Below are 15,634 nucleotides of genomic sequence, written 5' to 3'. Positions count from 1 at the left end.
CTGAGGAATTGTCCCAGATTGAAGTGTCAGTAGAGGTAATTTTGGAACAGATTGATAACTTAAACAGTAATAAATCACCAGGATCAAATGGTATTCACCTAACAGCTCAGAGGGAACTAAAATATGAAATTACTAATTGTGATACGTAACCTATCACTTACGTCTTCTGTGTAGATGGCTGGAGGATAGCTAATGTGATGCCAATTTTTAAAAAATGCTCCAGAGGCAAACTTTGCAATTATAGGCCGGTAATCCCAACTTCAGTACCAGGCAGATTGGTTGCAACTATAGTAAAGAACAGAATTATTGGATACATAGATGAACATGATATGTTGAGGAAGAGTCAACATAGCTTTTGTAAAAGGAAATCATGCCCACCAATCTATTAGAATTCTTGGAGGGGGTCAACAAACATGGACAAGGGTGATCCAGTGGGTATAGTGTACTTGAACTTTCAGAAAGCCGTTGACAAAGGTCCCTCACTAACGGCTCTTAAGCAAAGTAAGGAGCCATGGGATAAGAGGGAAGGTCCTCTCGTGCATCAGTAACTGGGTAAATGATAGAAAACAAAGGGTAGGGATAAATGGTCAGTTTGCAGACGGAACAGAGGTAAATAGCAGTGTCCCCCATGGATCTGTACTGGGACCAGTGCTATCCAACATATTCATAAATGATTTGGAAAAAGTGGTAAACAGTGAGGGGCAAAGTTTGCAGATGATACAAAAGTTACGTAAGATAGCTAAGTCCAAAGCAGACTCTGAAGAGTTACAAAGGGATCTTTCAAAACTGGGTGACTGGGCAACAAAATGGTAACTGAAGTTCAATGTTGATAAATGTAAAGTAATGCACATTGGAAAACATACGAAATGATGGGGTCAACATTCGCTGTTACTACTCAAGAAAGTGGAGTCATTATGGATAGTTTTCTGAAAATGTCCACTCAGTGTGCAGCTGCAGTCAAAAAAGCTAACAATGTTAGGAACCATTAGGAAAGGGATAGATAATAAGATAGTAATTACAATAATGACAGTATATTAATCCATGATATGCCCACATCTTGAATATCGTGTGTAGGCCTGATTGCCCCATCTCTAAAAACATCCATTAGAAATGAAAAAGGTACACAAAAGGGCAACAAAAATGATTAAGGGTATGGAACAGCTTCCATATGAGGAGAGACAAAAAAGACTGGGACTGTTCATCTTAGAAGAGCGATGACTAAGAAGGGATATGGTAGAGGTCTATAAAATCATAAATGGTGTGGAGAAAGTGACTAAGGAAGTGTTGTTTACCCCTTCATATAACGCAAGAACCCGGGGTCACCCAATGAAATTTGATAAGCATCAGGTTTAAAACAAACAAAAGGAAGTACTTCTTCATACAATGCATGGTCAATCTATGGAACTCATTGCTAGGAGATGTTATGCAGGCCAAATGTGTATCTGTGTTCAAAAAAAATTAGCTAAATTCATGGAGGATAGGTCCATCAAGGGTTATTAGCCAGCATGGTCAGGGATGCAACCCCATGCTCTGGGTGACGCTAAGCCCCTGACTGTCAGAAGCTGGGATTGGACAACAGGGATGGATTACTTAAGATTTCCCTTTTCTTTTCATTCCCTTTGAATTATCTGGCATTGGCCACTGTCAAAAGACAGGATACTGGGATAGATGGACCATCTGTCTGACCCAGTGTGGCTGTTCTTATGTTCTAGAAATTTATACTACTATAATGGGAACTGTTAGTATGCAGATATAATGAAAATGGTGGTGTAGAATAATTTGACATATCAGTGCTTTACTTTATTGTTAGGACTTTGAAAAATCTTTTTTCTAGATCAAATAAAATCCCGTAGCACTAGATTATAAAATTAGATTATAATCTAAAATGATAAAACAGAATATCTGGCAACTGATGTGAAAAAGTTAATATCTGTTTAAACACCAGTTATATTTAAGAAAAAAATGGAATTGCTAAGCATGAAGGAGAGTTATAAGTTCCTTTGATGATGATGATAATAGAAACAGCAGGAGTTAAGTACTGCTAGGTAGAAATTTCCAAGTAATCTAATGCAACTTGGTAAATCAAAAAAAGTTCAGTGACTCCAGAATGTGAATTTCCATTTCATTTTCCATTTCAGTGATTATATTTTTAAATGTTCTGATGTGCTACAGGTTGAATTAGATCCCTCGATAACAAGTAATACATAGTTTTACATCTCACATTGTTTCCTCCTTATTTAATCTAATTGCTTTTCCTTCCTTTGTTCCTCTCCCACTTCTTCTTTTTCCTTTTTTTGGTCTTGCATTAGAGGTGAAATAAGCAGCAGGTTCTTAATTCAGTGCCGTGTCTTGCTGATTAATATGAGATTACTCTGATTCCCTCTTACCCAAAAAGCCCTTCAAAATTGTTGCAGTATTTGAATTTTCACTTCTAGTTGACCCATTTAGCATCTCATTTTTAACAGAGATTTTGGTCTAGGGTAATGCAAGAGTCACAGAATCCTTATTTTAAGCATCATTTAACAAGACCTAAAAACCCCCCAAAACATATTTTTCAAATCCAAAGTTTTTAAAATCCAAAGGGGAGGGATAGCTTAGTAGTTTGAGCATTGGCCTGCTAAACCCAGGGGGCCACTTAGGGATCTGGGGCAAATTCAATACTTGGTCCTGCTAGTGAAGGCAGGGGGCTGGACTCGATGACCTTTCGGGGTCCCTTCCAGTTCAATGAGAGAGGTATATCTCCACATATTATATATTATTATTATAAAGTGCTGGCTAAGAATAAACAAAGCAAAATGCTTCTCCAAGTACTTCCTTTGCCAAGATCAGGGAGTTGTGGGGATGCAGAGGTTTGATCCTTAAGCCTGGGGGATATACAAGTGAGTTGGCGTTTACACATAAGGCCCTGTACCTTCTGATTGGCATTTAGGGCCCCTTGCTACTGTCTCTGGCTTCCTGCCAGGCTGCCTTGTAGCAAAATTTTATAGACCTGTGTGAAGTTGCATGCCTGAATTAATGAGTGATAGTGAAGTTTAGAGATAGCAGAATCAGTAATTTCTTCTTGAAGTATTCATCCACGTGAATACCACTCTAGAAGCACATGTGCCTGACGTGCACAAGATCTGAATCTTTGAATGACTAGACATCTCTGTTGGGCTTTGTCTGTGCTTACTCTCCTCCACTGGAGGGCATAAAGGGCAGAGTGGCCACAAGTCCCTTGGTTCCCTCTTACTGCCCATAGCTGAACTTTTCCTTTCTCTTGCAATGTCTTCACCTAGTTAGGGTTAATTTCTGAACAAAATTCCTCCTTTTAAAAAAAAAAAAAAATAATTTCTCCATGGTACTTTGTGCCACTATCATAATCCTAAAATAGCAAATTTTGAAGCCTTCGGGCTTCAAACCTATGTTCCTCTTGCAACAAAAGCATTGCCCTCACAGACTGTCGAAACCAATACCTTTCTTTGTCTTGGTGAGAGCCATGTACCAGGCTGCTGCTCGGTTTGCTGATCTTTTCAGCCAAAACAAGAAAAGCCTGGAACACTCAGTACGTTTTTCAGTAGTTGAAGAGAGGCACCTCAGAAATGAAGAATGGACATCAATTTCCAATATGGGACTAGTCACTTCTAAATCCCAGTCTGCTGGTGCCCCTGTTAGCCAGTATGCAACCTCTGAGGTTGATACCCACAAAAGATCTGCCCCAATGCTGTCTGATAAGGATCTGAGACTGCCGAGCCTCCCTGGCAGTATGGGCTAGCACCAAAGACCAGTAGTGCCTCCTGACTAAAACAAAGGAGGTCAGAACATCATTCCTCGTGCCAATCTTCTCATTCCCAAAGAAGCGTAAACCTTTGCTCTCCTCTTGGGATGGAGCATTAAGACCACTCATGTGATGGGACAAGTGACATGGGCTTAACTTCAGGCTCAGACCTTCATGGGGCCTGCACCTGACATGTTGGCAATTGCTGGTATTGGCACTGGCACCGATAATAGCAGCATTAATAGTGCCAGCTGACTTCATGATAGAATTCCACTGTACGGGTTCTCTCAGACACAACAGTAAATAACTATGGAGGTGCTTGTTCATCACTCTAATGCCTGGAGGCAATGAAATTATGGACATGCTGCCAACAATCCAGGATAGTTCTAATAGCTCTTCATTTCCCAGGAGCCGGTAAGAATGTAATGGACTTCCGAAGCAGGAAATCCATCAGCAACAACTAATGATCTCTGAAGAGCTCCATCATCATGCCTGTATTTCACAGATTTATAGATTTTTAAGGCCAAAAGAGACCGTTGTGATAATCTAGTCTGACCTGTGGTGTAACATAAGCCATACAATTTCCCCAAAATAATTCCTAGATCATATATTTTATAAAAACATCCATGGGGAATCTTATTATAGTCTTGTTTGCCACCAAAGAAAATAGTGTCTGGTCTTTTTTGCTTCAGAGGATTCATGAGCCTGGGATCCTTGAAAGATGCCTGTATCATGCTGTGGAATCACAGTATTGTGTGTTTCTCCACTGATCTTTCTGATAACCTGCATGATATGGAGAATCAGACAGGATGAATCTGTACTTATCTTGATAGTGCCATATTGGCAAAGAAAATTCTGGTTGCTAGATCTTAGTCTCCTCCTACTTAGCTTCCAATCGCACTTCCAAACTGTCCAGACAGATCACAGAACTAATATAAAGTACTTCACCTAGAAGCAAAATTGCTACACCTGATAGCCTGGATATTCTCCAGTTGACTGCTACTGAGAGATTCACTGTAAGTCCGAGAAATCCTTCTGCCAAGCAGAAAGCTATTTACAATGATAATGTACTCTGAGTGGAAAAGATTTTCAATTTGGGTAGCCCAGAACAACCGTGCTACATTGGAGGCTCCCAGACCTAAAATCCTTGATTTGTATTCTACATTTGAAACACTCTGGACTTTTATTTAGCTCCATTCAGGTCCACCTTGCAGCTATTTATTCATGCCATCCTATCCAGTCATATTCTGTCTTCTCTCACCCCAGATTTCTAAGAGTTTCTATAGCTTTCATACTTACCCACCAAAAAGCCCCCTCAAATGTAGGATCTTAATATTGTCCTTACAAGCATCATGGGATCTCTTTTTGAATTTCTCGTGAATACTGTTTACACCAACTTACTCTTTAGATGTTTTTTTTTATTGTGTTACATCAGCCAGAAGGTAAACTTCAAGCGCTCTTGGCTGATGATCCTCACACAACATTCCACAGAGATAAGGAGATGTTGAGATCCCCTCTAAAATATTATTCCCAAAATGGTCTGATTTCCATTTAAAACAGTCTGTTGATCTCCCTGCTTTCATTCAAAAACACCATTCCTCTCCAGGGGAAACAAAACCTCACACTTCGGATCTTTTTCAGAGCCCTGTTATAATATTTTGATAGAACAAAGTCCTTTAGATAAGCTCCCTGTATTTGTTGCCAAAAGTAGTGCTTCTAAGGGGCAGGCCACTTCTTTCTAGAGTAACACTGGGTAATCCAGTTTGAATCTATCACATGGCGTGAATGTTCTTCCTCTGCCCTTGGCTACACTGGCAATTCACAGCGCTGCACTTGCTGCGCTCAGGGGTGTGAAAAAACACCCCCCCCGAGCGCAGCGAGTGCAGCGCTGTAAAGCACCAGTGTAATCAGCGCCTGCAGCGCTGCACGTTCTCTCGCAGCAGGCGGCGTGACTACACTCGCGCTTGAATCCGTGACTGTAGCCAAGGCCTAACCATCAAAGCTCATTCCACTAAACCACAGTTTCTCCTCTGCATGCTTTAGAAACATCCCCATATCAGAGATCTGCAAGATAGCACCTTTGTTTAAACACTATGTCCTTGACTTCACTGCAAGATCAAGTGCCAGATTTGGTAGGACAGTGTTAAAATCACTTTATTTACTGGTAGTTAGGATTGCACAATTCCACCTTCCATAACGGCATTGCTCATCAGTCACCAGGAGAGCGGGATCTCCGTGGATGCATATTAAGAACAAACTGTTCTTCTTGGAGTGATGGTTCGCATGCATATTCCACACATGGGATACACATGTGTGCCATGTGCCTGAGTCCAGAATTTTTTTTGCAAGCCGTGTCCATTGGCACGCATGTATGCTGTAGCTCTCGTTGTGCTCTGAACCGAGGGCATAAACGGTGGGGCGGGCTGACACCTGTCCAGTTCCTTCTTACTGCTGCAAGGTCTGAGTTAGAATCTTTGGTGTCTTCAGCACCTTTTTTAGTGCATCATAGCTGTAACGTATTGCATCTAGTTAGTTTTTTAGTAATTTTAGTAGCTTTAGTAGTCTTTATAGTATAGTCCAGCATAGTATAGTGAGATAGCTTTCCCCCATTTCTTCCCCGCCCCGGGGCTTTTTCTCCAAGACATCTGGGATTATGCCCAGGGTCCCGGAGTTCAAAAGCTGTGTCTTATGCTCTCACTCCTTTTTGGGAAGCGATGAACATCAATGCTGCCTCTATTGCTTGGGTGAGGCTAATGTTTTGGCCAGCTGCAGCATCTGCCCTCCCTCCACCCCTTCCCCAGAACTCATGAGGGTTGGGAACTGAGATTCAGAAAACATCTCTTTGAGAAGGTAACAAAAAAAGTCTTATTTTGTCCCCACCCCAGATTCATACCTAAAATAGTTTCCGAGTTTCATGAGTCACCTTTCATCTACTTATTATTTTTTTCCTACACCACATGCCTCATATGAGGAGAGATGGCTGCATTCTCTTGATAAACTGGCTTTGGCCTTTTATCTGCAAAGAACAAAGGATATTAGAAAGATGCCTAAAGTATTTATTTCCATAGCTGAGTAATCAAGCTGTATCGGCTCAGAGACTTTCAAAATGGATTTTGGATTGTATTGCTCTTTGTTACCAACTAGCTTGTGTTCCTCCTCCAGAGTGGGTGGGTACATGTTGGGTACAGATAGGGACTACACATCTCTAAGAATCTTGTTATAAGTAAGTAACCTCCATTTACTTAAGTTCTAGTAACTAGTAACCTTTAGATGTTGTCATCCGCCGGATCCCCCCACCCACCCTCTCTCTGCTTTTTTTGGAGTGTTCGTTAACTGTAATTCTGAACTAGCAAGTAAACTGAGGGACAGTTGCAACCACTCTGCACTTTATGCCCTCGGATAGGGATGGGGAGGGGACAAGCACATGAATGTCGCAGGCACAGCTCAACAGATGCTGCTATTCAAAGATTCTGATCTTACATGCCCACTTCTAGAGTGGTATCCACACAGACAAAACTGCTCAAAGAATCAGTTACCATAAGGTAAGTAACAGTTTTTCATAATTTTTTTGCTATTATGCTAGACAATATTTTATATTGAATAGCGTTGTCATGGATTTACTGCGGTATTCTCTAGAACAAAACAACTAAACATTTTATTAGAGATGTGATAACCCCATGCATGTTCACATTTTGTTCTGAGAAGACAAATGTTTTAGGTATCTTTAGAAAATCAAAATAGAAATTTATTTTTCAGAAGTTGAGCTGAACAAATGTGATTTGTATTTTTTTTTCTCTCTACCAGGTTTGAGTGGCCGTTTTTTTGTCACCACACTTCCTACTATTTACCAGTAAGTCTGTATCATACAGGAATCAAAGCTGTCAGTTTCCATACCGATGAAGCATCATGCCAAGCCTGTGAACAGATGCAAATTAAAATGATTCCTCACATACTGTTGTTGATAGCCACCACCTGTGGAACATAATTCTGGCATAGCGTATGTTATGTAACATAATTCTCCTCACCTTCCCCAGAGCATTAGCTGTTGCAGTGGCTAAGAACAAGACTTGCAGTTTATTTTCCTTCTCTGCTAAGGTTGTTGGAGGGTGTGGGATGAGTGGATATTGCTATAAGTAGTCCTGTGTCTGTCTGTTTTGTGTTTTAATTTATGGGATAAGCATCCAGAACCCTGGATAGCTGCTATAGTTGTGTTTTTTTTTTTTTTTTAAATTAAAGAAATGCATTTTAGAGCTTAAAATATCTTTTAAAAAGTTTTTTTTGTTCCAAGACAAAATAGCTTTGCTCTGCATATGTAATTCACATTAATATAATTTAAATAAGCTATTTCTTAATCTAAAGACAATTTTAATTGCATTTTTACCAACTAATGCTATACTGTAGTTTAAATTTGCACAAAGATTTTCCTCTGTTCTCACTTGCTCGTGGTTTTCCTAGAAATTTTCATTTTGAGTTGAGATTTATTGTGACCATATCATCCCAAAGTCAGAGTTTTCTTGGAAATTTATGTAATCGTGAAGTCTGAAGGGAATTATTTGAGCAGGAAAAATACGAATGTTAATATAACATTAAGGTTGCAAATATAAACATATCAGGAGACTGAAGTCTGAGTTTTCAACTCAACAATAACTTGCACTGCATATATGTAGTACTGGATTTTTTATTACTAGATTTTTTAAAAATGTATAGAACTTAAAAATAACTCTATCTAATGTGTGCACATACTGTGTGTGTGCACGCGCGCATTCCAAATTCTGCTTGCAGCTTTGGTCTTAAACTGGTATAATTGAAAGCAGAATGGGGGTATGAATGGACAAAGAGAACACTCTAATTCTCTGAAATGTAATTCAAGCTTTGGGCTAAAACTTTTGTTTGTGATAACACAGGTAAATTCCTCACCCGAGGTTGTTTCCAAGAAAAATAGTGTCTGTAAATGCCTTGTTTATGCATAACATAATTAAAAACATTCAGGGAAGAGATTGTAAGGTGTACACCCCCCCCCCCCAATCCTTCCGCTCCATTATGTTGTAAGAATCCTTCAGATAAATGCACATAAATAATATGTCACACAGTTAGGTCTATTACAATAAACTAATTTTAAAAAATAAAAAAGCTAAAGGCTATTTTAGAGGAGCCTGAGGAAGTCAGGTGCCTGAATTCTATTGAATTTGAATGAGATTTGGAATCCCAACTTTTTTAGGTTTCTCAGAAAATCGCTGCCATAATGTATATGTATAGGTGGGTATAGTTCTTTGTTTATATGTTTAATCCCTCAGGATTGTTTAGTTTGTAAGTGTTCATCAAGTGAAGTATTCATAATTCTTTTGGAACCCTAATTTACCGTCGAGGGTCTCTTTGTTGGAGTGCAGGTCAAGCTTCATAAGTGGCACCAATACCTCTTAGGATGGATAATTCATTTTGGCTGCAGAGGCAGTTTCTTATAATAAGGGGCATTATTGTAATTACCATGTGTCTGTGCTCCTCAGTGCGAAGGATGGCGTATTTCGCAGATATCGTGGCTCAAGGACGTCCGAAGACCTTCGAGGCTATATCCTAGAGAGAAAATGGGAAGCTGTAGAGCCCGTAGCTGGATGGAAATCCCCATCTTCTATAATGTAACTAGAGTATAATTTTAACTTAAAAATAAATGTTTTTGATGTCACTAATAAAAAGTGCTAGACTGATACCATTAAAGACTGAAGTCCTTGTCCACTGGACAAGCATAGCATAGGTGTTGGCAATCTAAGCTTCTGCAAGCTACCTTGCTATGGTGCCTCAGCCCTGACCCTTTGGTGTGCGAGCAGTTTATTTTCCATGCCTATTCAGTCCTTGACATCTTTAAGATTTGTACATTTTAAATACAGAGAGTTCTTTGAAGGTGAAAAGCATAACTGCTCAGCATTATTATTAACAGGAATGGCAGTTTTTATGTCCACTGAGTACTGGGATGAAACAGTTTTGTTATGCAGGTCTGCCATGTAATGACTTCTGGTCACATGTGCCATTTGGACTCACTAAAAATCCCTATAGTTAAGTGACTAGCAAATACATTTTGTGCAGTTTTCCTTTCTTTGTTGCTGAATGGTAGGAGATAAAACGTAGTGCTAGAATAAAGTATTTTCCTGTAACCTGCTGCCTTTACATAGAGTTTGCATTAAGGGAAAACCACACTTTTACCGTTCGAGATGGTGATGAAACAATGAATCAGAGATTTGTATTGGACCCCTTTTTTACCTTAGCATAAGAGAGTCCTTTAGTCATCATGAGTGAAATTCACATGAGGTGTAGAGAGCCCCAGCATAAGCCCTATTGCGCTGCTTAAGAGCTGGGAAGGCTATAGGAATTCTACAAGTATAAGGAGCCTCTCCTACTCCAAATAGGCTAGTGTATCTTTGAGGCTGGGCTGGTGAAGAACCACCGGATCCATGACTGTGCCCTGCATGGGGGTTATAAAAAGGCAGTAGTGGCTGTTCTGGCCTATTGAATGAATGTGGACAACTGTGTCTGTTTGAATTTCTTCTCCCAAGCCTCTACTTAATGCCCTCTACAAAGCTTGGCTTAACTCAGGCTAAGTGCAGGAGGGGTGACTTTCACCCTATGTTCACTAATGGGCGATATAAATTTCTGTTTTGAAGGTGTGAACGGCTGGATGTGATGGATGTTGGAAATAGTACATCCATCTCTTCCATCAGTTTTCATTCAATTTGTACAGTATGTCATGCATCGAACTCTTAATCTTATCTAGAGTGTGTCCCTTTCTTTCTTAGGATGCATGGAATGGCAGGTCTTTTTCATTTCTCTGGATGGATCAGAGTAAGTAACACTAACCACTATTACAGCGTTAAAGATCTGAGGAAAAAGTATGTCAAACAATGTTTAAACAAATATTTATCAGCCTTATATATAACTTACATTTTTCTTATTGTGTCTGGCTATGCCCTTGATGTATTTCTGTGTCCTCCTAACTGAAGGCAGAAATCGTGCCCGGCTAATGAATTGTTTGCCAAAAATGACATTTTAAGGTTATAGATAAGATTATGATCAATGCCAAAGGTACTCTCTGTTCAGTGCTATCTTAATATTGGTTAGCAGCTCTAATAAAATGAGCCAGCCTAAAATTAATTCTGTACTGGTACAGGGAGTCGTTATAGTCGGATTACTACCATATTACAGAATATATTTTGCATTCACAGTGGAGCTAGGATGCCATCACATTCTCTGGATCAGTGGTTCCCAAACTTGTTCTGCTGCTTGTTGAGGGAAAGCCCCTGGCGGGCTGGGCCGGTTTGTTTACCTGCCGCGTCTGCAGGTTCGGCCGATTGCGGCTCCCACTGGCCGTGGTTCGCTGCTCCAGGCCAATGGGAGCTGCTGGAAGCGGCACGGGCCGAGGGACGTACTGGCTGCTGCTTGCAGCAGCTCCCATTGGCCTGGAGCAGCGAACCGCGGCCAGTGGGAGCCGCGATCGGCTGGACCTGCGGACGCAGCAGGTAAACAAACCGGCCCGGCCCGCCAGAGGCTTCCCTGCACAAACGGCGGAACAAGTTTGGGAACCACTGCTCTAGATGATTCTCTTCTTAATAGTTATATTTTAGGCATGGATAGGTGAGATTCTGTGGCCTGCAGTGTTCAGGAGATCAGACTAGATGATCATGATAGTCACTTCTAACCTTAAAGTTTGAGTCTATGAGACTGCTTTGTCTTTGGAGGGTCTTGTGTTGGCCCTCTGCACCATGGCCAGAAAGAATTACTTTATACATGAGCTTATTTTAGTGTCATATCTTTCTCTAATCATACAAAGCTGGGAGTATCACTTTCATATAACGCAAGTTCAAATTTAGAATTTCTTGTCCTTTTTTCTGTTGTAACTTATAGCCTTTTTTATAACCATTTAAACTTATCCCATTATTATTAACCCATTTCAAACTCTCTGGCTGTCCCATACTGTGTTTTCTCCATTTCTGTAATGCCCTTATTAAAATAAGGTGGTCAGAAGTAAGCGCAACATTCTAAATGTAGCCTCAGTAATTTTTATGTTGCTAGAATAATTCCCTTTTATTTGTCAGAATAAGCATTTTAAACATTCCAGAATTGTACTGTCTTTCACAAGGGTATCACACATTCTGTCCCCTTAATCCATCAGCTGCTGTGTACTTCTAGTATTTGACCTGTTGTGGATATAGTGGCCTTTTGCTGCTTTGTCCCCCAGTTCATTGCCTTAGATTTGTTTATACTGAATACACAGTTTATCTGTCAAGTGCTCCTAGTCTGTCAGTCATTCTCAGGAGGGTTGTGTTTTCTTTATTGGATTCCAACCCTTATTAATATTTCAGCAGTACATTCTATAAATCTACTTCATATGCCTGTCTTGCATTCTTATTTATACAGGTAAAAAACCTTGAAAAAGAAAATAGAAATGAATTTGGAATTAGAGTAGTGACACTGTTGTTAATGTTGGAAATAGTTTTCTAGTATATGCCTATCTTAGACTTCCATCTTTCTAGGGTCATTAAAAACAAATGTTTTCCACCTAGAATTTCTCATGCGTGGTGTCTAGCCAGAGAAATGTTTTTCTTAAGATTACTTTACTTAAATCTGACTTCTTATAGGTGCAGATTTGAATAATGAGATTCTTCACTTCTGGAGAAGTCTTAACATTTATTTTTGGAATATCTCCTCTGAACTGATTTAGTTTAGAAACTTTGAATGTGTCCTCAGTTGTCCTCCATTCAGAGGAGTACCTTTAAGTGCTTTTAGGAACTGTAAAAAGAACAGGAGTACTTGTGGCACCTTAGAGACTAACAAATTTATTAGAGCATAAGCTTTCGTGGACTACAGCCCACTTCTTTGGATGCATATAGAATATATATTGAGGAGATATATATACACACATACAGAGAGCATAAACAGGTGGGAGTTGTCTTATCAACTCTGAGAGGCCAATTAAGTAAAAGAAAAAAACTTTTGAAGTGATAATCAAGCTAGCCCAGTACAGACAGGTTGATAAGAAGTGTGGCTCATTTTACTTATTCACTATAGGCCAAATTCCCTGAATGAAGTTTCAATATAAAAGTTGTAGAATCTGGTCTTATGAAATTTTAAACGTTCAGACATCTTTTTAATCTAGGATAGTGTAGTATGGGGCTACGTTTTAAGGCTGTTCAGAAGCGGCAACCCTGAAGAAGGCAGCTGCCTGTTGGAGTGAAAGGTTTTATGAGGTCACATGACATCTCTAATTTGTAATCTGCAATGGTTGCTGTTTGGCTTCTGGGTGGAGATTAAAGTGTGTTTTGACCTAGGAAGCTCTAAATGGTCTGTGACCTGTCTGCTTCACAACTGCCAATACTGTCACAACTGCCATTATTGGGGATGTTCAAACTATAGTCTCCTTGATGTAATGGATTGAGCTGTACCAAGGTGTCCTCCATGATGAGAGCCCCAGACCTTCAGATTTCATCCCCTCACCTACGTCCTGGGTCATTCTGAAATGGCCCGAATTTGTTGATGTTCAAGGCATGTCCATCTGTTGGGCCTTTGAGGAGAAGAATTATATATGGATTAGATGTGTAGGGGTAGGATTTAAGGCATTGTGGGAATTTTGTGCTGGATTTGAAGTTTTGAAGACTGGGTTATTTGCAAATTGGTGAAGTTGTTTGGGATATGGGTGATAACTTTTGTAATGCTGAATAATGACAAAGGGTCCAGAGTCTTGGATGGACACCCTTTTATGTCCTAGACAGTGTTTTTTAAAAATAATTTTTTAGGCTTGTTTGAATGTAGTCTTGGAAAATATAAATTAAATGATAGAAAACTGCACAGCTCATTCACAGTCCTTCCCACAGCCATCCCCATACCTCAGCTATGTTCCTAACTCTTCTTTCTGATCAGCCCTTGGATGCCACAGTGCCCATTTTTAATTCTTGCTTCTGTCCACTGGCATCTACTTAAATAACTTTAACCACAAAGGACAGTGGGGTGGAATCTTCACACAACCACATGCTCCCCAGAGGCTCTTCCCCAATAGAGCTACTAGGAGAAATTCTGAGCCCCTGCCATCTCTACCTCCCCACCAATTTGGTAGGTGAGTAAGGAGGTGGCAAACTCTTAAGCCCTGTGCATGGGTGGGAAGGCAGGTGATGGCAGATGGGAATATTGCTTAAAGAGCACCCTTTAGAAGATGGGATGGCAGAATCCAGTGCACAAATACACATACATTGAGCACTCAGAAACACGAGTCTTTCCTCCCTGTGAGTCTAATGCACATGGTATTGTGAACAAACCAGGTTTTTTCTAAAAGGCTGAAGATAACAGAATCCTTGATTTCCCTAAGTCCCATGGTACTTGCTTTCTATTAATCAAGCAAAACTAGGTTGATCAGAGTGCTCTATCAAGCATGCAGATGTAATGAAGTACAGAGCTGCTCATAAGTGTGTCACTAGAGCACAAGCAGTGGGCTTCAGCTTCCTTTGAAGGAGAGGCCACATATACCAGATTAACTTGCGACCCCTAAAGAAGGGAGGCAGAAAAGTGGGCTTCGCAGCAAATTAGAAGAGTGAACTGAAGGGATGGGAGGCTGAACAGCTGAATTCCACGAAGGTAGGTTGAGCTACTCTTTAGTTGTGCCCTGGGATGGAATAGTGAATGGCATAGCTTATTGCTCCTTCTCATTCCTTTCTTAGTTGGTGCAAATCTTTTCTATGCCATTTTACAGAAGGGCACTTTTAAGATTGAGTGGTTAAATGACTTGCACACTGTTGTGCATCAGTGCGTTGTACAAGTTGAATTGGACACTTGGATGGATGACAAGAATATCCAGAGTTTATGGAATATTTTTTTTTTTTTTAAAAAGAGAGGTTTCAGAAGGAATATAAAACCTTTTATTTCCTGCGTTAAAGCCAGTCTAAACTATAAGGGATTAGGAGGAGACTTTCTCTTGAGGACAGTAGATTATCCTACATCTATGTATTATAAGGTTTCTTGTAGCTTCCTCTGAAGTATCTGCTGCCAGCCAGTGTTTGAGACAGGGTAATGACTATGGGTCTGAAGCACTATGGCAGTTCTTATGTTGATTAGAAATTGGGGTGGAAGTCCCCTGAATTGTAAACATCCTTGTGATGCTAATTGCCGCATGACTATGCGCAGATCACATAATGAAGTTTGTTATTTGTTTTCCTAGGGCCCCTAACGTTGCTAACACTGATGGATCTGCATGATAGTACTGAGCACAGGGATCTGATCATTCGGATCATCCGAAGCGTTAAATTTGTTAATATTGTCCTCTTGCTACCTGGTTTCTGAGCAAAAGTAGATGTCACAGGGCTGTGTGCTACAAGAGCTAGGGAAGAGAGTGAAAGAGATTCCAGTCAGTAACGTGAAGATCACTATATGTAATTATTTCCTTATGACATGGCTTTCTTTTCTTTAATATAAAGCATTAGGTTTACCCTTAAAAGTGCATGCACAACTTGAGTACATATTTTTGCTCATATTCCCTCTTACAAATGTAGGCCCTGTCTCTGTCCCTTCCAGTATGATGAGTGGCGTGTGGAAATTGCACTGTAAATTAGTCATGGAGCCAATATGAAATTTCAATTCAGGCAGATTTGATGTTGTAGCACTAGTCACTGCAAGTATTACAGGAAGGAAAAATTGTAGTTTCCTTCCTGAAACAGCTTTTACATGTAGCATTATTAAATAAGAAAAACAAATGGTTTGATTTTTATCACTATGATTTTATCATATGTCTTCTAAGAATTACAGTATCAGTAGGCTTAAGTATAGTGTGGAAGAGCATGCGGGCAAAGGGGGAAGATTCTTTTAATGTAAATAACAAGTTTCAGAGTAACAGCCGTGTTAGTCTGT

The 15,634-nt window shown here is 40.0% G+C and overlaps 1 protein-coding gene across 2 annotated transcripts in view; it reads left to right on the top strand.

The window, feature by feature from the left end:
* The window catches only part of TMX4 (thioredoxin related transmembrane protein 4), a 58,835-nt gene that overhangs the window by 22,424 nt on the left and 20,777 nt on the right, over positions 1 to 15,634 (top strand). For both annotated transcript variants that reach the window (XM_054021895.1, XM_054021894.1), the window contains exons 3-5: positions 7,562 to 7,607; positions 9,262 to 9,390; positions 10,543 to 10,588. In XM_054021895.1, the coding sequence (XP_053877870.1) occupies positions 7,562 to 7,607; positions 9,262 to 9,390; positions 10,543 to 10,588 (221 nt within the window). The remainder of the gene's footprint in view (positions 1 to 7,561; positions 7,608 to 9,261; positions 9,391 to 10,542; positions 10,589 to 15,634) is intronic.

This window comes from Malaclemys terrapin, chromosome 3 (assembly GCF_027887155.1).
Source record: "Malaclemys terrapin pileata isolate rMalTer1 chromosome 3, rMalTer1.hap1, whole genome shotgun sequence".
In the NCBI taxonomy this organism is placed as follows: Eukaryota; Metazoa; Chordata; order Testudines; family Emydidae; genus Malaclemys; species Malaclemys terrapin.
Note: the sequence above shows the minus strand (reverse complement) of the source record. Positions and strands in the feature narration are given on the sequence as shown.